General features: G+C 46.2%; 1 protein-coding gene across 1 annotated transcript in view; it reads right to left on the bottom strand.

Annotated features, from left to right (window-relative positions):
- Positions 1-9,762: 9,762 nt before the first annotated feature.
- Positions 9,763-22,353, bottom strand: part of LOC144605563 (T-lymphocyte surface antigen Ly-9-like) — a 29,777-nt gene continuing 17,186 nt past the window's right edge. The window contains exons 4-7 of the mRNA XM_078420977.1: positions 16,957-17,244; positions 12,050-12,190; positions 11,531-11,619; positions 9,763-10,130 (exon numbers count right to left, since the gene is read on the bottom strand). Coding sequence (XP_078277103.1) covers positions 9,912-10,130; positions 11,531-11,619; positions 12,050-12,190; positions 16,957-17,244 — 737 coding nt within the window. The 3' untranslated portion in view covers positions 9,763-9,911. The remainder of the gene's footprint in view (positions 10,131-11,530; positions 11,620-12,049; positions 12,191-16,956; positions 17,245-22,353) is intronic.

Below are 22,353 nucleotides of genomic sequence, written 5' to 3'. Positions count from 1 at the left end.
CAACGAATCCAGGGCGCATTTGAATTGGTGGGTGCTGAGATTGACTGGAGGGGGTTGCGAAACATGGAATGGCCGATCCCGGGAAGCGCTTCCATTAATCCCGCAGTCTCGGGCTCCGTTGGGCCGCTGCCCTGTTTGGAAACCATGGAAAGTGCGTGAGAACCATTGGCGGCCGTGGTGATGTGGGACGGGACTGGTCGCTTGGCCGAGGTCCGGTGAAGTGGAGACCCAGCAGCGCCCGGATTGAAGCCGGGCAGGAGGGGAAACAGGAGGAGGAAATTGTGTCTGTTGATGTGCTGCGGCGCCTGGACCTCACCGCGGGCCACGAAGATCACCGTTCGGTCAGCCTCTGACCGCTAAGGTCAACCAAGATCATCTGTCTCGTTCTACTCCCAATCAGGTAGTTACTGCCAACATGCGCAAGCAATGTTTGCAGGTACTATCGCAAAGTTTAAGCAGTTAGACAGATACATGGATAGGATAGGTTTGGAGGGACAGGGCTGAACGCAGGCAGGTGAGACTGGAGTAGATGGGGCATGTTGGTCGGCGTGTGCAAGTTGGGCTGAACGGTCTGTTTCCACGCTGTATTACCCTGAGACACCAACAGTTTCCCTGACTTCCAACTTTTTGCAGGGAGAACATTTCACCATTCTACCTGCCATTTCTACTGCACTAAAACTAAGAGGGGAAAAAACCCACAGAAATCACACAAAGAAACAGAAACTACTTTTACCTTCTATCAGGCTCAGCAAAGCTTCCTGGACCCCTTGCGGCACTGGAGATCCAGGTTCGATCCCGACTACGGATGCTGTCTGTACGGAGTTTGTACGTTCTCACCGTGACCACATGGGTTTTCACCGAGATCTTCGGTTTCCTCCCACACTCCAAAGACGTACATGTTTGTAGGTTAATTGGTTTGGTATAAGTGTAAATTATCCTTAGTGTGTGTAGAGTAGTGTTAATGTGCAGGGGTCACTGGACAGTGCGGACTCGGTGGGCCAAAGGGCCTGTTTCCGCACAGTATCTGTAAAACTGTAAACACTAAAACAACTTCACTCTCAATGGGCCATTCTGCTACATCTTATCTTCCTTCTATTGGCTGCTCAATATGCCGCTTTATTGGCCAATCCAATGGCTACCTTTGGAAATTCACTAGTGCTCAAGCATTGAAATACACTAATTTGTCCAATCCAATGGCTGCCTTTTGCATCCAACGGCTAACTTTTGAAGAGATTAGAGGAGGTGCATGTGAGTGCCCATTTCACCTGTACGGACTGCGGGGTCTTTGATGGATGAGAGGGAGGTGCAGGGACAGGTTAAATCTCCTGCATTTGCAAAGTCCCCAGAGAGGAGGTAGTTTGGACATTGTGAAGACAATAAACATTGCCTTTGACGTTTTTTGCAAAATATATTATTCTACTGAAAAATTTCCAATGCATTCCATTAAACCAACTAGAAACTATGAACGTTAAAAAAAAAAAAGATGCTGTGAATCTAAAGCAAAAATGGAGCAAAACAATCAGCAGTTCAGCAGCAAATGGAAACAGTTAACTGTTCAGGCCTGAGGTTTATATCTGAACTGCGAAAAAGACCAAAAAGTTTGTTTTAATTCTCAAAGGAAGTGGGAGAGTGATGGTTTGAACTGTGAATCTCTGATAGGATGAAGCCATGGTTACCATGGTAATTAGGAAGTTAGAAAATGACAAAGAAAAGTGTAAGTAGCAGGTCAGTGTGTGTTGATGGAGAGGCGACCAAAACCTTAGCCAACGTCACAGACAAATGATTTCCAAAAACCCATCACTTCTGATAACTCTGCCTGAATCAGAAGATCGTGAATACATTATTGGGTCAGAAGGCTGGATCACTACCACACCACCTGTCCTTGGTGGAAAAGTTCTTAAAACCACACACATTTGACCACAATATAGAAACAAAGTACTGCAGATGTGGGTGTAAAACAAAGATAGACACAAAGTGCTGAAGTATCTCAGAGGGACCTCAACCATCACCCATCCTTTTTCTCCAGAGATGCTGCCTGACCCGTTGAATTACTCCAGCACTTTGGGTAGTGGTCGGCATGGAACATTCTGCAAGTATGTTCCTCTGCAAGGTTTTCATGGATCCTGTGGCGTGGTTCCCTGAGCAGATTATTTTGTCGTTTATTTGCCAAAATGCCTCATTGCCAGAACCCACCAACAAGCACCAAGACCTCACATGACTCATGGTGAGAGGGACCCTCCCTGTAACATCCTCCTTGTACTGTTGGAATCTTACACGCTGCCCTCTGGACAGCTGCCACAGACAGTGTCTGAAGAAGGGTCTCCACGCAAAATATCATATATCTAAATTCTTCGGGGATGCTGCCTGACCCGCTGAGTTACTCCAGCACTTTGTGACCTTTTGTGTATTAACCAGCATCTGCAGTTCTTATTTCCACAGAGAGGAGACAGTTGCCCACCTCTTCATTGAGTGTGCATTTGTGAAGAGAGTTTGGAGAATGATACAAGGGTCCATCCCGAGCAGCTCCGTAACTGAGCACTAAGTGGAATATGGGCTGTTCCCCTGCCACATTCGGAGATGGACATCAAATGCTGCTGGGCGATCATCAACTCTGTGAAAGATGCTATTTGGTCTGCCTGAAACCTGACCTCCCAGAACAGCGTTGTGGACTTGCTGATATTTGGTGCAGCCAACACCAAGGCTCTGTGGGGGAGGACCACAGTCTCGTGTCCTTCAGCTGCTGGATACTGAGGGATGGAATCTGGCGGGGACACCCCTCAAACATGGGGCTTAAAACTGCTCAGAATTCGTCTGCAACTCTGCTTCTCTATCTTCTGCTGGGACACCTGTGGTTGACCTTCCAGAAATGTTTCTACCCACAAGGCCTCATTTGAGGAGCCTTCTTGGATTTCCTTCCTCTTTTCTGAAACAATGGACTCTTTTTGGCTTTATTTGGCTTTACAGCACGGAACAGTCCTTTCGGCCCAACAGGTCCGCGCGGACCAGCAATCACCCCGTACATTAACACTACCCTACATACTAGGGACAATCTTACAATTTTACTGAAGCCCATTAATCAACAAACCAATACATCTTTGGTGTGGGAGGAAACAGGAGCACCCAGAGAAAACCCACACGGTTACAGGGAAAACGTACAAACTGCGTACGAACAGCATCCGTAGTCAGGATCGAACCCGGGTCTCTGGCGATGAAAGGCAGCAACTCTACTGCGGTGCCACTGTGCCGCCATGAATCAATATTGCATTGTCACCTCCTTTTTAAATTCCTCCTTCCCCATCATGCATGGTGTTTCGACATTTCTACGAAAAGGAAAGCTGTCCCCAGAGAAGGGGAAGTGAAATGTTCCCCATTTGGGGGAGTCCAGAACCAGGGGTCACAGCTTAAGAATAAGTGGTAAGCCATTTAGGACTGAGATGAGGAAATACTTTTTCAGCCAGAGAGTTGTGAATCTGTGGAACTCTCTGCCACAGAAGGCAGTGGAGGCTAATTCACTGGACGTATTCAAGAGAGAGTTAGAGAAAGCTCTTAGTGCTAACGAAATCAAGGGACATGGGGAGAAAGCAGGGACAGGTTACTGATTCTGGATAATCAGCCATGATTATGTTGAATGGCGGTGGTGGCTCGAAGGGCCGAATGGCCGACTCCTGCACCTACGAGTGCTTATCTGTATGGAGTTTGTACGATCTGCCTGAGACCTGCATGGGTTTTATCCAAGAACCTCAGATTCCACCCTCATTCCAAAATCATAACAGATTGGCAGGTCAATTGGGTCTGTATAAATGTAAACATTGTCCCTAGTGTAGGATAGTATTAATGTGTGGGGATCGCTGGTCTGTGTGGACTCGATGGGCCGAATGGTCTGTTTCCATGCTGTATCTCTAAACTAAACTAAACTAAACTATTTTCTATATTTCTATAATGGCACACTCAGGATACACATACATCACCCCCTAGAGATAAGCGTGAGGGAGGGCACCGGCCTACCCTGACAGATATCCTCTCTCATCAGACAGTCATCAAATGGCAGGACTTAATATAATAGGGATGTTTCAATGGAGTGATAGGGGCGCTTTACTTTGTTACAAAGCAGTTCCTACCCAGCTATTAGGGGGGGCCTAACCCCATCACATTCCCATTGCTCTGCTTTACTTGTCATGTTGATGCACGCGGCAAGGACCCTTCATTGTCGAAAGGTCAGCAAACGTCTTTCAGATGGTCAGCCAAGCTCAATGTGCTTTTTGTCATGCTATATTTTTAATCATTTGCATTTTAGCTAAATTAACTTTTAAAATTAATCAATACACTTCAAATGTTGAACTGTCGTGGCTCAGCAATCGAGAGCGGAGGTTGTTCCTCAGGTTTGACCTTCTGAGGTCTATTGCAGGCCTACTTACAGGTTGGTTACAGCTGCAATGTTTCAAAGAGGAAAACATGGTAGACACAAAATGCTGGAGTAACTCCGCGGGACAGGCAGCATCTCTGGAGAGAAGGAATGGGTGACGTTTCGGGTCGAGACTCTTCTTCAGACTGATGTCAGGGGAGTGGGCGGGACAGAGAGAGAATGTAGTCGGAAACAGTAAGACTGGTGGGAGAACTGGGGAGGGGATGGAGAGGGAAAGCAAGGGTTATTTGGAGTAAGAGAAGTCAATGTTCATACCACTGGGGTGTAAGCTACTCAAGCATAACATGAGGTGCTGTTCCTCCAATTTGCGCTGGGCCTCACTCTGACAATGGAGGAGGCCCAGGACAAAAAGGTCAGATTGGGAATGGGAGGGGGAGTTAAAGTGCTGAGCAACCGGGAGATCAGGTAGGTTAAGGCGGACTGAGCGGAGGTGTTCAGCGAAACGAGAGCCGAGCCTACATTTGGTCTCGCCGATGTACAGAGGTTGACACCTGGAAAACGGATGCAATAGATGAGGTTGGAGGAGGTGCAAGTGAACCTCTGCCTCACCTGAAAAGACTGTTGAAGTCCTTGGATGGAGTTGAGGGGGGAGGTAAAGGGACAGGTGTTGAATCTCCTGCGGTTGCAGGGGAAAGTTCCAGGGGAGGGGATGGTTTAGGTGGGAAGGGATGAGTTGAGCAGGGAGTTGCGGAGGGAACGGTCTCTGCGAAAAGCAGAAAGGGGTGGAGATGGGAAGGTGTGGCCAGTCGAGGGATCCCGTTGGAGGTGGCGAAAGTGTTGGAGGATTATATGCTGTTGTACTGGAGCCAACCAGGGAAAAGGCAATTCTGGATTTATCATGGTGTAATGAACTGGATTTGATAAGGAAACCCAAGATAAAGGAACCATTAGGAGGTTGTGACCATAATATGATAAATTTTAATCTGCAATTTGAGAGGGAGGAGGTAAAATCGGAAGTGTCAGCATTGCAGTTGAACAAAGGGGACCATGTAGGCATGAGGGAGGAGCTGGCCAAAGTTGACTGGAAAGGGACCCTAGCAGACCCTAGCAGTGGAACAGCAATGGCAGGTATTTCTGGGAATAATCCAGAAGATGCAGGATCATTTCATTCCAAAGAGGAAAAAAGATTCTAAGGGGAGTAAGAGGCGACCGTGGCTGACAAGGGAAGTCAAAGATAGTTTAAAAATAAAAGAGAAGACGTATAACATAGTAAAGATGAACGGGAAGCCAGAGAATTGGGTAGATTTTAAAGATCAACAGAAGGTAACTAAAAAGGCAATTCGGGGAGAAAAGATGAAGTATGAAGGTAAGCTAGCCAAGAATATAAAGGAGGATAGTAAAAGCTTCATAAGAAAATAACTGCAGATGCTGGTACAAATCGATTTATTCACAAAATGCTGGAGTAACTCAGCAGGTCAGGCAGCATCTCGGGAGAGAAGGAATGGGTGACGTTTTGGGTCGAGACCCTTCTTCAGACCTTCTTCAAAGCTTCTTTAGGTATGTGAAGCGGAAAAAATCAGTTACGACAAATGTGGTTCACTTGTAGACAGAAACAGGTGAATTTATTATGGGGAACAAGGAATTGGCAGACGAGTTGAACAGGTACTTTGGTTCTGTCTTCACTAAGGAAGACACAATTTCCCAGGTGTGCTAGGGGACAGAGGACCTGGGGTAATGGAGAAATTGAAGGAAATTCACATTAGTCAGGAAATGGTGTTGGGTAGACTGATGGGATTGAAGGTTGATAAATCTCCAGGGCCTGATAATCTGCATCCCTGGGTACTCAAGGAGGTGGCTCTAGAAATCGTGGACGCATTGGTGATCATTTTCCAATGTGCCGTAGATTCTGGATCAGTTCCTGTGGAATGTAGGGTAGCTAATGTTATCCCACTTTTTAAGAAAGGAGGGAGAGAGAAAGCAGGGAATTTTAGACCAGTTAGCCTGACATCAGTGGTGGGGAAGATGCTGGAGTCAATTATTAAAGATGTAAGAGTGGCGCATTTGGATAGCACAGTGACACAGGTCAGCATGGATTTATGAAGGGGAAATCATGCTTGACAAATCTTCCGGAATCTTTTGAGGACGTAACAAATAAAATGGACAGGGGAGAGCCAGTGGATGTCATGTAACTGGTCTTTCAGAAAGCCGTTGATAAGGTCCCACAAAGGAGATCAGTGGGCAAAATTAGAGTACATGGTATTGGGGGTAGGGTATTGACATGGATAGAAAATTGGTTGGCAGACAGGAAACAAAGAGTAGGGATTAATGGGTCCCTTTCAGAATGGCAGGCAGTGACTAGTGGGGTGTCGCAAGGCTCAGTGCTGGGACGGCAGCTATTTACAATATTCATCAATGTTTTAGATGGAATTAAAAGTAACGTTAGCAAATTTGCAGATGACACAAAGCTGGGTGGCAATGTGAACTGTGAAGAGGATGCTATGAGGATGCAGGGTGACTTGGACAGGTAGGTGATGGACAGATGCATGGCAGATGCAGTATAATGTGGATAAAAGTGAGGTTATCCACTTTGGTGGCAAGAACAGGAACGCAGATTGTTATCTGAATGGCTTCAGGTTCGGAAAAGTGGAAGTACAACAAGACCTGGGTGTCCTTGTACATCAGGCACTGAAAGTAAGCAAGCAGGTACAGCAGGCAGTGAAGAAAGCTAACTTTGGGCATAATGAGAGGATTTGAGTATTGGAGCAAAGAGGTCCTCTGCAGTTGTACAAGGATCCTGGTGAGACCACACCTGGAGTATTGTGTGCAGTTTTGGTCTCCTAATTTGAGGAAGGACATTCTTGCTATTGAGGGAGTGCTGCTTTAGGTTCACGAGGTTAATTCCCGGGATAGCGGGACTATCATATGATGGAAGAATGGAGCGACTGGGCTTGTATTCGCTGGAATTTAGAAAGATTAGAGGGGATCTTATAGAAACATATTAAATTGTTAAAGGATTGGACACGCAGGAAACATGTTCCCGATGTTGGGAGAGTCAAGAACCAGGGTCCCCAGTTTAAGAATAAGGAGTAGGCCATTTAGAACTAAGATGAGGAAAACCTTTTTCACACAGAGAGTTGTGAATTTGTGAAATTCTCTGCCTCAGAAGGCAATGGAGGCTGATTTCACTGGATGTTTTCAACACTGAGTTAGATGGCACTCTTAGGTCTAGCAGAATCAAGGGATATGGGGAGAAGGGAGGAACGGGGTACTGATTGTGGATGAACAGCCATGATCACATTGAATGGTGGTGCTGGATCAAGGGCCGAATGACCTACTCCTGCACCTATCGTCTATGTATCTATGTAACAATCCTATGTACCTATATAACAATCCTGAAGCCAGGTGTCATTTTTCCCTGCAAGGGATATATGTGCGTGCTGGAATATCCTCTAAAAAAAAGCCGTTTCGTCCAGATTTGTTAGGTTTTGCAGAATAGCCTCCCTCCTCAATAATAGCTTCAGAAACTTGATGAACTGCTCGGCAGGCATGGCATCGGCAGATTCAGCCATCCCTCTCATCTTTATGTTGTGATAACCATATCCTCGCCTAAAGTTAGCAAACCAACCAGAACTAGCATTGAATGGCTGCACTGGCCTTCTGCATCATTTTGTTGTTCTTCATAGATTATGTGTGCCTTTTCCTGAGCTTCAAACATGCTGACTGGTACATTGCACTGATCCACATACTCAGATACTTCGATCCACATACTCAGCATCTGCTCTATGTGTTCCATTACAGAACTCCAAGCAAAAGAGTTTTTTGTTGCACTTGCTGATGTCCTTAATGGAGCACTTTTCTTTATCTTCTTCGCGTTGTCTTGATTGCATCAAGCAGTGCTCTCACTTAAAACCAAGCACGCGGCCAACATTTGATACATGCTCAACTCCCTGATGATCGAATCTAATTTTGCACCAATTGTGATTGCTTTTAGTGCTTTTTTAGCTTATGGCTTCCCAGATCAGGCAAATGGATGTTTTCCAGACATTATTGATGGGGAAAAAAGAGCTTCGCACGAAAAAGATGTACAAAATACACACACAATTGTACTGTACAGCACCTTGCCAGGCCACCATGGTACTACATTACCACAAGTAAATTTGGGTCATTATTTCAATAATATGGGGCGTAAATGAAGCTTTGGTATTAATTAAACTAGCATGTTATTCCAAAAATGTATCATTCAAACATGCGTGAAATACAAGGTGCCTGCACTTATGTCCTTTATTCCTCGCTTTCACTGGATCTTCTCTGATATTTTTGTCTCTTCTTCCGTGAAGACAAATATAAAGCAGTTATTTAATTCCTCCACTGTTCTCCTATTCTTTAATTCAAATTCTCTTGTCTCAGTTTGTGAATGGTCAACAATTGCCTACGTTTTCTATTTTATACATCTACATACAGTCTGTTAATATGGTTCTTACTAGTCTACACTCATATTTTATCTTGTCTTTCTCATCAATGTTGAATTCTATAAAGCTCCCAATTCACAGGCGTATAGCTATTTCTGCAACTTTATAAGTTTCTCACTTTACCCACACATTCCTGTACCACCCATCAAAGCTTTGAGACATCTGCAAAGTTGGAGATATTACCTTTGTTTCTCTCACCTAAATCATTGATCCATGTTGTGATGAATGAGTTCCCAGCATTGATCATTCCCCTACCCCATTAGTCACTGTCTGCCACCAGGTCCAAAATCTGTTCATTCCAACAGTTTTTTCTTTCCTGCAGTTCTCAACCCATGTCAGTCTACTATCCAATCCACCTGCTTTAATTTTGCTCACTCACAATTTTTCCGGGTCTTCATCAAAAGCTTTTGGACAATTCAATACACCCATTCACTGGTCCCCCCTGATCGTTTCTACCAGTTGCCTCCTCACAAAACTCCAGTCAATTTGTTAAACATGATTTCTCCTTTTTGAACACATGATGCCTTTGTCTAACCCTGTTAGATTCCAGCATTTTTCCCTCTACTGATGGTAGGCTCACCAATATGATTCCTTGTTACTTTTCTCCGCTCTTTACTCATACTGATTTCTGTCAAATACTTGGTTCCATGAAAGATTATTTGTGCCTACCTTTATGAAGGCAAAATTGAAAGCTGCATATAATTGTTCTGCCATTGCATTGTTCCCATTTAGAATTATCCTGGACTACAGTCGTGGGGGATAAGGATCTGTTTTCACAATTCTTTAACAGCTTAGCCTGGTCCTGTGCCACAGTTGTGCACACACAACTAACCACAGGTGATCACTCTTCCCGACTGTGTGTCACGGAACCCCAAGATCCCGCCCTAACCCACCCCACCCATCCTTCTCCACTCATCCCACCTACACCCTTACCCCTGTAGCTCTCCCACCTATCCACACCCACTGCTGCAGATGGGCTGAGATGAGTGGGATCCTCTCCATCCCCATACCACAGGAACATCTGCCCAGAGATCAGTACATGCCCATGGACCCAGGGTGGGGGATGGTCATCTCTTGACCTACAAAGGGTGGGATTTTCCATGGGCTCGTCCTCCATCCTTGATCGAGGAAAAGTGTGGGATCCCAGAATAATTCACTGTTTCATACTCCTGGAGTGTGCTCTCCTTGGGGTTTCTGTGCCCTCCTCTTTTGGAAGGTCCAGGAACTGGTGTCTCAGGGGATTTCACTGTGTCATATATGGTGTGAGGAATCTCCAGCCACTCCTTGGGCAGAGCCTGCTGAGAAAGCAGAGAGAGTTCAGAGGATTAGAGTTTATAAATCATGAGAGCCTTAGATAAGACAGAACCTTTCTCCCAGGAAGGAAATGTCAAAGATTAGAGGGCATAACTTTAAGGTGAGCCGAGACTCAAGAGTCGTTTGTATTGAAAACAGAAGAATTAAACTGTTATTTGGAGGGGCAGTTTAAAGGAGATGTGCGCGGCAATGATTTCACTCAGCGATGCATGAGTGATGCACTCAGCCCCACCAGGCATGATGGTAGAGACAGATACTATAGTGGCATTTAAGAGCCTTTTGGACAGGCACATGATTATGCAGGAAATAGAGGGATGTGGATCACATGCAAGCAGAGAGGTTTAGTTTAACGTGGCTTCATGTTCAGTGTTGACATTGTGGGCTGCAGGGAGCTTGTTTCTGTATGTACTGTTCCATATTACCCTTAGTCACCCATTGCATGGGGAAATTCGTGAAGACGTAAACACTAACTAGGTGTGTGGGGATACTGTGTCCCCCAGTAACTGGGTGTGCGGGGGTACAGTGTACCCCTGTAACTGGGTGTGCGGGGGTACAGTGTACCCCTGTAACTGGGTGTGTGGGGGTACAGTGTACCCCTGTAACTGGGTGTGCGGGAGTACAGTGTACTCCTGTAACTGGGTGTGCGGGGGTACAGTGTACCCCTGTAACTGGGTGTGCGGGGGTACAGTGTACCCCTGTAACTGGGTGTGTCAGGGTACAGTGTACCACTGTAACTGGGTGTGCGGGAGTACAGTGTACCCCTGTAACTGGGTGTGCGGGGGTGCAGTGTACCCCTGTAACTGGGTGTGCGGGGGTACAGTGTACCCCTGTAACTGGGTGTGCGGGAGTACAGTGTACCCCTGTAACTGGGTGTGCGGGGGTACAGTGTACCCCTGTAACTGGGTGTGCGGGGGTACAGTGTACCCCTGTAACTGGGTGTGCGGGGGTGCAGTGTACCCCTGTAACTGGGTGTGTCAGGGTACAGTGTACCCCTTTAACTGGGTGTGCGGGGGTACAGTGTACCCCTGTAACTGAGTGTGTGAGGTCAATGTACCCGAGTAACTGTGTGTTGGGACAGTGTACCCCAGTGACTGGGTGTGTGGAGACAGTCTACCCCAGTCACTGGGGATTTGGGGTGGGGGGGCAGTGTATTACCAGTGAGAGAGTGGAGATGGGTGAATCGCTAGGGATGGTTTTGTGCCTCGTCGTTGCTTTGAACTGTGGCAGAGTTCAGTGAGAGTTTACTCAGCTGTGAGTTCAGTGTGAGGTTGTGTTGTGCCTATATGGGATCTTGTGTCCTGCCTGCTGAAGAGATAGTAAGGATGGCCCCAGGGAACTGAGGGGTTCAAATCGCCCTTCCCTGAGGCAATATGTGTCCCTTTACCATCTCGTTCTCCTCCCGAGGCTGCCTGGTGGCTGGATGTCTCTGTGGTGGCTGGACTTGTGCATAGATAGTCTCCATGTTTGATGGGTCTGTGGGGGAGAGAAAAAAGGGTGAGTTCCTGCCCCCACCACGCATCATCTCCTTTCCATCCTAGTCACATTAACCCTCTTCCCTATCAACCATTCTATCCCTCCCACCCTAAATCTTTGCCCCTCCCGATCCACCTCCCACCTTCATACTTCCATCTCTCCCAATACTGCCCCTTCCCCTACCTACAATCGACCGTCGTGCTCTGATTCCTTTTCCTTTCCAACCTTCATATTTCTCTGCTCTCAAGTCTCTACCCTTTGTACCCACTATTCCCTCCCCTCACCATTTTCTCTTCTCCCTGAGTGCACTTTCTCCATTCCATCCTCTGTCATCTCCTGCCCCAATTCATCATCTTCTATCTGGCACCATGTGCAGTCTTTCCTGGGACTGGGACCACTCTGGCTCATGGACTGGGTATCAGATACTTGCCTCCAGTGACTAGAGGTTTTTGACCTCCTACTGTTCTTCTTCTTCTGATGATGATGCAGACCAGAAGAATGATGAAAACAGCTACACAAGTTGCAACAACCAAAATAATAATAATGTTTTTCCATGTTAATCTCCTTCGTCCTAAAACAACAGAGGAGTCAAAATGTAATGATTACATTTCCATTCTAGCTCTCCCACTGACAGAGTGGGACAGATGGGATCCATCTATCCACATGGGTTTTGATGAAGCCCTCCATTAATACAGTTTTGGTACCCGCAGTCCGCCCTCTATTCACCCTTCAAAATACTCTCCTCCATCCCCGCATGGAATCCAAGGTAAGGTACCTAATTGGATCCAAAATTAGCTTGGTGATGGGAGGCAAAGGGTAGAGGTGGAAGAGTGTTTTTTTGATAGGATGTATTTGACTAGAGGTGCACCACACGGGTGGAAGATGTTGGTTTACAAAAAAAGATACAATGTGCTGGAATAACTCAGTGGGTCAGGCGGCATCTCTGGAGAACGTAGACAGGTAATGTTTCGGGTCAGAACCCTTCTTCGGACTGATTGTGGTGAGTGAGAGAGGGGCGCTTGGGGAAAGCTGGATGGGTGCAGGGCAAAGCCTGGCAAATAATAGGTAGAAATAGGAACGGGGTTAGGGGTTGATGGGCAGAAGGTTGGGCAAAAACCAGCGATGAAAAGACAAAAGGTGTGAAATAAGGATAGAAAATAGACTTTATTGTCTTTTACATTTTGTTATGGTACCTGCTGCAACCACTTCATCTGGTTGCACATTCCATTTACGTACCACCTTCTGTGTAGAAAACATTGCCCCAAACATTTCTACTAAATCTTTCCCCTCTCACATTAATGCTATGACTTTTAGTTCTTGATTCTAAAGCACTGGCGAAATAAACCATGTTCACCCTATCGATGCTTCACGTGATTTTATACACCCCGAAAAGATCACAGCCTCCTACTCTCCAAGGAATAAAGTCCTAGCCTGCTCAACCTCTCACAGTCCTTTGAGTCATGTCAACATCCTTGTACATCTTTCTGTATGCTTTCCAGCTTAATGGCATCTAACCTATAGCATTTTGACCAAAATTGAACTCAATACTCCAAGTGTGGCCTCACCACAGTTTTGTACAACTGCAACATACACCGATGAGCCAAAACATTATGACCACTGACAGGTGAAGTGAAAAACATTGATTATCTTGTTACAATGGCACCTGTCAAGGGGTGGGATGAATTAGGCAGCAAGTGAACAGTCAGTTCTTGCAGTTGATGTGTTGGATGCAGGAGAAATGGGAAGGAGTAAAGACTTGAGCCACTTTGACAAGGGCCAAATTGTTATGGCCAGACGACTGGGTCAGAGCATTTCTGAAATGGCAAGGCTTGTGGGGTGCTCCCAGTCAGCAGTGGTGAGTACCTACCGACAGTGGTCCAAGGAGGGACAAACTACAAACTGGCGACAGGGTGTTGGGTGCCCAAGGCTCATCGATGCGCGAGGGCAACGAAGGCTATCCCATCTGGTCCAAACCTACAGAATGTCTACTGTGGCACAAGTCACAGAATATGTTAATGGTGGTCACGGGAGGAATGTGTCACAATACACATCGCACCCTGCTGCGTATGGGGCTGCATAGCCGCAGACCGGTCAGAGTGCCCATGATGACCCCTGTCCACTGTCGAAAGCGCCTACATTGGGCACGCGAGCGTCGGACCAGTGGAAGAAGGTCGCCTGGTCCGATGAGTCCCGTTTTCTTTTAGATCACGTGGATGGCCGTGTACGTGTGTGCCGTTTACCTGGGGAAGTGATGGCACCAGGATGCACTGTAGGAAAACGACAAGCCAGTGGAGGGAGTGTGATGCTCTGGGCAATGTTCAGCTGGGAAACCCTGGGAGCGGCATTCATGTAGACGTCAATTTGTCACCTACCTAAACATCGTTGCAGACCAGGTACACCCCTTCATGACAATGGCATTCTCTGATGGCAGTGGCCTCTTTCAGCAGGTTAATGCGCCCTGCCACATTGCACACAATGTTTGGGAATGGTTTGAGGAACATGATGAAGTGTTCACGGTGTTGCCCTGGCCTCCAAATTCTCCAGATCTCAATCCAATTGAGCATCTGTGGGATGTGCTGGATCGACAAGTCTGATCCATGGTGGCTCCACCTCACAACTTACAGGACTTGAACGATCTGCAGCTAATGTTTTGGTGCCAGATACCACTGGACACCTTCAGGGGTCTTGTAGACTGCTTTGGCAGCACACAGAGGGCCAACAGCATGTTAGGCAGGTCATCATAATGTTTTGGCTCATCAGTGTATACTCCAGCATGCCAAAAGCCTTCTTCACCACCCTGTCAACCTGTGATTCTATTTTCAGGGAACGATATACGTGCTCAGTCCCTCTGTTGTACGAGACCCTCCAGGGATTAATGTTATAATACATTGATTAAGCCACAGCTGCAATATATTGTGTACAATTCTAGCCACCACACTAAAATGGGTGTAATCTCACTGGAGCAGTGCAGAGGAGATTCACCAAAATGTTGTCTGAGATAGAGTGTTTCAACTATGAGGGGAGACTGGATTGGTTGGGTTTGTTTTCTTCAGAGTGGACGAGGTTGAGGGTGGATGGGAATGCTGTTAGAGGTGCACCACATTATGAGGGACTGGGATAGTGGAGATCGTATGAAGCTTTTTCTAATGATAGAGCTTAGGGGATATATATTTAAGGAGTGTAGTTAGAGGTTAGAGAGGATCTGAGGAAGGTTCTTTTCGTCTGGAAGGCAGACGAAATCTGAAACACGCTCCCTAAGAAGGTGGTAGCGGCAGATATTCTCACAATATTAAAGCCTCTGGCAAGGACTTGAATTTCCAAGGCTAGAAAACTATGGATCAAGTACTGGGCCCATTGGGCAGACTATACAAACACTTAAAACCACGCACTACCAGACTTGGACTGGTTGTGTGAGTGGGCGGATGCATGGCAGATGCAGTTTAATGTGGATAAGTGTGAGGTTATCCACTTAATAATCTTATATGTTTCGATAAGTTCCTCTCTCATCCTAAATTCCAGTGTATACAAGCCTAGCCGCTCCAGTCTTTCAACATATGACAGTCCCGCCATTCCGGGAATTAACCTAGTAAACCTACGCTGCACGCCCTCAATAGCAAGAATATCCTTCCTCAGATTTGGAGACCAAAACTGCACGCAGTACTCCAGGTGCGGTCTCACTAGGGCCCTGTACAACTGCAGGAGGACATCTTTGCTTCTATACTCAACTCCTCTTGTTATGAAGGCCAACATTCCATTGGCTTTCTTCACTGCCTGCTGTACCTGCATACTTCCTTTCAGTGACTGATGCACTAGGACACCCAGATCTCGTTGTACGTCCCCTTTTCCTAACTTGACACCATTCAGATAATAATCTGCCTTCTTATTCTTACCACCAAAGTGGATAACCTCACACTTATCCACATTAAACTACTACTGTTATCAAACTGCTGAATGGTCCACCCATAAGCCAGGTATAATCCTGATCTTCCAATCTACCACATTGCCAACATTGGACGTTTTCTTTGAAACTAACATTACAATGCTGCAAAAAATATATTCTGCATTCTGGTATTTTTCTTTTTGCTTGTGTATAGCTTGATTGTAGTTATGTATTGTATGATCTGATAATTCCAGGATAGCAAGCAAACAAAAGCTTTTTGCTGTATCTCAGTCCATGACACAATAATAAACCAATCCCAAATGGGATTAGTGTATATGGGTATTGATGTTGGCATGGACATGGTGTGCCAAAGAGCCTGTTTCTGTATGAAGTTATGACTGCAATCTCTTACTAGTTGGGTTATGTGCTTCTTTGTTATTCTTCCTGCAAAAATGAACAATTTAACATGTTACCCACTTTATTCTACATTTGCTGGATCCTTGCCCGCTCACTTATCTTGCCTCTATCCTTTAATAATTACCTTATGTCCACTTCATAACTTACTCTCCTACGTTTTGTTTGGGCCTTTTGCATGAGCCATGTTAAAATTCATATACTAGTGGAGGCTCCAGAACGAGTCCTATGGCAATATTGTATCTTGTTCATTTATGCCTTCTCCATTCCCTGTTAGCCTGCCAGTCTTCAGTTCACTCCAACACAAATCCTGCTGCAGTACAAGCTTTTATTTCCTTCCATCATCTTTGATGCAACGTCTCCATAAAATGCCTTATGGAAATCTAATAACAGTACACCTTCATCAGTTTCTGTTCCTGTCTTGTTTGTAACAAAGTGCCCTCGGTCACATCTCTTCCCTCAGTGACTCTCTCTGGAGCTAAGAAAATAACTGCAGATGCTGGTACAAATCGAAGGTATTTATTCACAAAATGCTGGAGTAACTCAGCAGGTCAGGCAGCATCTCAGGAGAGAAGGAATGGGTGACGTTTCGGGTCGAGACCCTTCTCTCTGGAGCTAACTTATTTCACACAGATTCCAATTGCAATTTCACTTTTTGTATATTGGACCCACCCGAACTTGCAGGTCTGTTCAGCATGATGTTGAATAAAAGTTTGGAATCCAATAGTTCCAGCAGGGATTTTTTTTCTCTCTTCTGTAATTCATCTCCTATTTGCACCTTCTACAGATAGGTTCTGTACAGAAAACATATTCACCATCTCTCAGCCAGCACCACCATCACCTCTATTACGTGTGTCTCTTTGTCGCTATCATTGTCATTCCCTCTGTATTTCCGATTGTACCTTTCTATCACATAAAATACATTTGATTTCTAACTTTTCCAATGTTGTTTATTTTTCTCTCATATATATTGAACCTTTGGAGTATTTCCAATATTTTCTGTTTTTATGACACATTTCCAGTATCAGCAGTGTTTCACTCACCAGGTGTGGCCTGTTTACAGACATCCATCAGCCGTATCTCTGCCGTGCCCTCACTGACCGGGTTCCTGGCCTCACACTTGTACACAACGTCCCCGACCTCTTCTGTGTGATGAACCTCTACCGTCTCTCCGTGTCCCCGGAGGTGATGGGTGCTGTCGTTTCGCAGAGCTTCTCCTCCCCTCCACCACCTGAAGCTGGTGGGGTCGCCGGAGGTCACGGAGCAGGTCAGGGTGAAGTTGCAGATCCCGGTGATGTACTGAGCATGAATATGTGTTCCTGCCACGGGCTCTGAGGTTGGGACACAGAGCAGAAAAATTAGTAAAGGAGATCCTTGTGGACCCCTCGATACCCAACAGCCACGAATGAACTTTAAGCCGATCCCAGCTAATTTCCACACACACCAGTTTAACTCTTCCCTCCCCCACTTCAGTTCAGCGAGTTGTTGCTGCAGGAAGTCCACACCTGCTGCGCCCCCTTCCCGACCACTGCCCGCACTCATCCACAAACTCTCCACCATGTTCTGTTTATTGCTCTGTATCATAAGTGATAGGAGTAAAATTAAACCATTCGGCCCATCAAGTCTACTCCGCCATTCAAACATGGATGATCGAAGCTGGGGATTCTATTCAGATGCAGGGTTTTTTTCACTTCCGCAAATGTTCCCTGTGTCCCTTATGCACCTGAGTGTGATCCAGCCCGGACCGGTCCTGAACCTGGTCCAAGAGTGTCAGCCCTGGGACCACGATGGGCACAGACCCAGACTGGGATAGCATGCTGTGTTCCAGAGTGAATCTGGCACCATGCAGATCCTGGGTCACACACCCTCACCCTCACCCTCACGGAGACTCAATCTGCTCACAAATCGGGGGTGTAAGCACCAAGTTATTCCCAGTCTTGTGATGGGACACATTCTGAGAGGGCAACCAAGGAGTCAGAAGGGTGAAAAAGTCACAAGGGACAGAGCAGAGATCCGGGGCTGCAGAGTCACCCTCACAGAAAGCAGATACTGTACATGGGTAGAAAGGGGAGGGAAATCTCCTGATACTTGCCCCCCCCTCCCATCCTCAGCAGTTGAACTAGTGCTCCCCTATGTTGGACCACACAAAGGTGTCCTGAGACAGCAAAGGCCAGAATGTCCTCTAGGTGGGGATTTCAATGTCCAACATAGGAGTGGATCGGTAGCACCGCCACAGACTGAGCCGCACACTCCTGAAGGACAGACGGGCCAGAGTGGCTGAGACCAGGGGTAACCTGGCCTGACCTGGTCATCCCCAGGCTACCAGTGGCAGGTACACCTGTCCCTGACACCAATGGTGAGAGTTCCCACTGTACAGTCCTTGTGGATACAGGTTTGGTCTTCACACCGAGAGCCCATCCCCATTATATTTTGTGGTGCCCACAATCAGAAGAGATCATGCAGCTGACAACTGGGATCCATGTGGTGCTGTGGATCATCAGCAGCAGAACTGTCCACCACACAGACTGTAATCTCATGGCCCGGCACATCCCTCACGCCACCATTCTTGTCCCCCAGGGGGTCAACCCTGGTTCACTGAGGAGTGCAGAGGACATGCTGGAAGCAGCACCAGGTGGAGATAAACACCATGAGGTGCCCGCCTGGTGACGCTGCAACACAGGGTGACATGCAAGCTCATCAGCAACAACAGTTACAAAAAAAAAGAGACGAGGGACCTCACAGCCTATGGCTCAGGTCACAGCTCTACAATCCTCCTACATCTGGACATAAATAGTGGTGGACATTTCAACAGCTCATCGAATGCAGCGGCCAAAGAAACATCCCCATCCTCAGCAATGATGGGACCCACCATGTGAATGCTGGAGACAAGTCTGATCATTTACAATCATGTTCAGCCAGAGCAGCCAGAGTGCTGAGTGGATGATCTTTAGTCTTCTGTGATCCTACCGTCACAGAAACCAGTTACCCGACAAATTAGTTTACTCGATGCAAAAACATGTTTGTAAGTTATAGGAGCAGAATTAGGCCATTTGGCCCATCAAGTCTATGCCGCCATTTACTCATGGCTGATCTATCTTTCCCTCAACCCCATTCTCCTGCCTTCTTCCCATAACCGTTGACACCTGCACTAATCAAGAATCTATCAATGTCCACCTTAACAATATCCATTGACTTGGCCTCCAAAGCCTTCTGTGACAATTAATTCCACAGATTCACCACCTGAAATAAATTCCTCTTCATCTCCTTTCTAAAGGTATGCCCTTTCATTCTGAGGCTAGGGTCTCTGGTCCTAGTCTCAATCATTAATGAAAACATCTTCTCCACATCCTGTCTATCCAGGAAACTAGCAGTGTGCCCATATACATATCCAGCTCCAGGCAACATCCCAGCTATAGTACTGAAGACTGTACTCCTGAAGTAGTGGCACGTCTGGCCACATTGTTTTTGCAACATTGGCATCCAGTGACAATGTGGAAAATTGCCGTCATGTCTGCTGTTGAAAAACAGGATGAATCCAATCATCTGATCACCTCCCAAATAAGATCGCCTCTCATCCTTCTAAATTCCAGTGTATACAAGCCCAGTCATTCCAGTCTTTCAACGTACGACAGTCCCGCCATCCTGGGAATTAACCTCGTGAACCTATGCTGCACTCCCTCAATAGCAAGAATGTCTTTCCTCAAATTTGGAGACCAAAACTGCACACAATACTCCAAGTGTGGTCTCACTAAGGCCCTGGACGACGACAGAAGGACCTCTTTGCTCCTATACTCAACTCCTCATGTTATGAAGGTCAAAATGCCATTAGCTTTCTTCACTGCCTGCTGTACCTGCATGCTTATTTTCAGTGACTGATGAACAAGGACAGCCAGATCTCGCTGTACTTCCCCTTTTGCTAACTTGACACAATACAGATAATAATCTGCCTTCCTGTTCTTGCCACCAAAGTGGATAACCTCACATTTATCCACATTAACCTGCATCTGCTATGCATCTGCCCACTCACACAATCTGTCCAAGTCACCCTGCATCCTCATAGCATCCTCCTCACATTTCACACTGCCTCCCAGCTTTGTGTCATCTGCAAATTTGCTAATGTTACTTTTAACCCCTACATCTAAGTCATTAAGGTATATTGTAAATAGCTGCGGTCCCAACACCGAGCCTTGCGGTACCCCACTAGTCACTGCCTGCCATTCTGAAAGGGACCCGTTAATCCCTACTCTTTGTTTCCTGTCTTCCAAACAATTTTCCGTCCATGTCAGTACCCTTCCCCAATACCATGTGCTCTAATTTTGCCCACCAATCTCCTATGTAGGACCTTATCAAAGGCTTTCTGAAAGTCCAGGTACTTTACATCCACTGGCTCTCCCTTGTCCATTTTCCTAGTTACATCCTCAAAAAATTCCAGAAGATTAGTCAAGCATGATTTCCCCTTCGTAAATCCATGCTGACTCGGAATGATTCTGTTACTGCTATCCAAATGTTCCGCTATTTCTTCTTTTATAATTGACTCCAGCATCTTCCCCACCACTGATGTCAGGTTAACAGGTCTATAATTTTCTGTGTTCTCTCTCCCTCCTTTCTAAAAAAGTGCGATAACATTAGCTACCCTCCAAAGACGTACAGGTATGTAGGTTAATTGGCTGGGTAAATGTAAAAATTGTCCGTAGTGGGTGTAGGATAGTGTTAATGTACGGGGATCATTGGGCAGCACGGACTTGGAGGGCCGAAAAGGCCTGTTTCCGGCTGTATATATATGATATGATATATGATAATCCACAGGAACTGATCCTAAATCAAAAGAACATTAGAAAATGATCACCAATGTGTCCACGATTTCTAGAGCCACTTCCTTAAGTACCCTGGGATGCAGACAATCAGGCCTTGGGGATTTATCAGCCTTCAGTCCCATCTGTCTACCCAACAAAAAATTCCTGCCTAATGTGGATTTCCTTCCATTTCTCCGTCACCCTTGGACCTCTGGCCACTCGAACATCTGGGAGGTTTTTTGTGTCTTCCTTAGTGAAGACAGGTCCAAAGTACCTGTTCAACTCATCTGCCATTTCCTTGTCCCCCATAATAAATTCACCTGCTTCTGTCTTCAAGGAACCCACATTTTACGTAACTATTTTTTTCCTCTTCACATACCTAAAGAGGCTTTTACTATCCCCCTTTATATTCTTGGCTCGCTTATCTTCATACCTCGTCTTTTCTCCCCAAATTGCCTTTTTAGTTATCTTCTGTCGCTGTTTAAAAGTTTCCCAATCCTCTGGCTTCCCGCTCATCTTTGCTAAGTTACACTTCTTCTCTTTTATTTTTATACTGTCCTTGACCTCCCTTGTCAGCCACAGTCGCCTCTTACTCCCCCAAGAATCTTTCTTCCTCTTTGGAATGAACTCATCCTGCACCCTCTGTATTATTCCCAGAAATACTTGCCATTTTTGTTCCACCGTCTTCCTCTTTCCAGTTTAGAAGGATGAGAGGAGATCTTATCGAAACGTATAAGATTATTAAGGGGTTGGACACGTTAGAGGCAGGAAACATGTTCCCAATGTTAGGGGAGTCCAGAACAAGGGGCCACAGTTTAAAAATAAGGGGTAGGCCATTTAGAACTGAGATGAGGAAAAACTTTTTCAGTCAGAGAGTTGTGAATCTGTGGAATTCTCTGCCTCAGAAGGCAGTGGAGGCCAATTCTCTGAATGCATTCAAGAGAGAGCTGGATAGAGCTCTCAAGGATAGCAGAGTCAGGGGGTATGGGGAGAAGGCAGGAACGGGGTACTGATTGAGAATGATCAGCCACGATCACATTGAATGGCGGTGCTGGCTCGAAGGGCCGAATGGCCTCCTCCTGCACCTATTGTCTATTGTCTATATTGTCAACTTTGGCCAGCTCCCTCATGCCTCCATAGTCCCTTTTGCTCAACTGTAATACCGACACTTCCGATTTTCCCTTCTCCCTCTCAAATTGTAGATTAAAACATCATAATATGATCACTACCTCCTAATGGCTCTTTTACCTTGAGTTCCCCTATCAAATCCGATTCATTACACAACACTAAATCCAGAATTGCCTTCTCCCTGGTAGGCTCCAGTACAAGCTGCTCTAAGAATCCATCTCGGAGGCCCTCCACAAACTCCCTTTCTTGGGGTCCATTACCAACCTGATTTTCCCAGTCTACCTGTATATTGAAATCTCCCATAACCACCATAGCATTACCTTTGCAACATGCCAATTTTACTTGATTCAACTTGCACCCTATATCCAGGCTACAGTTTGGGGGCCTGTAGATAACTCCCATTAGGGTCTTTTTACCCTTGCAATTCCTCAGTTCTACCCAAACTGACTCTACATCTCCTGATTTTATGTCACCCCTTGCAAGGGACTGAATATCATTCCTTACCAACAGAGCAACCCC

The sequence above is a fragment of the Rhinoraja longicauda genome, chromosome 24 (assembly GCF_053455715.1).
Source record: "Rhinoraja longicauda isolate Sanriku21f chromosome 24, sRhiLon1.1, whole genome shotgun sequence".
Lineage (NCBI taxonomy): Eukaryota > Metazoa > Chordata > Chondrichthyes > Rajiformes > Arhynchobatidae > Rhinoraja > Rhinoraja longicauda.
This window is presented reverse-complemented; position numbering and strand designations above follow the sequence as displayed.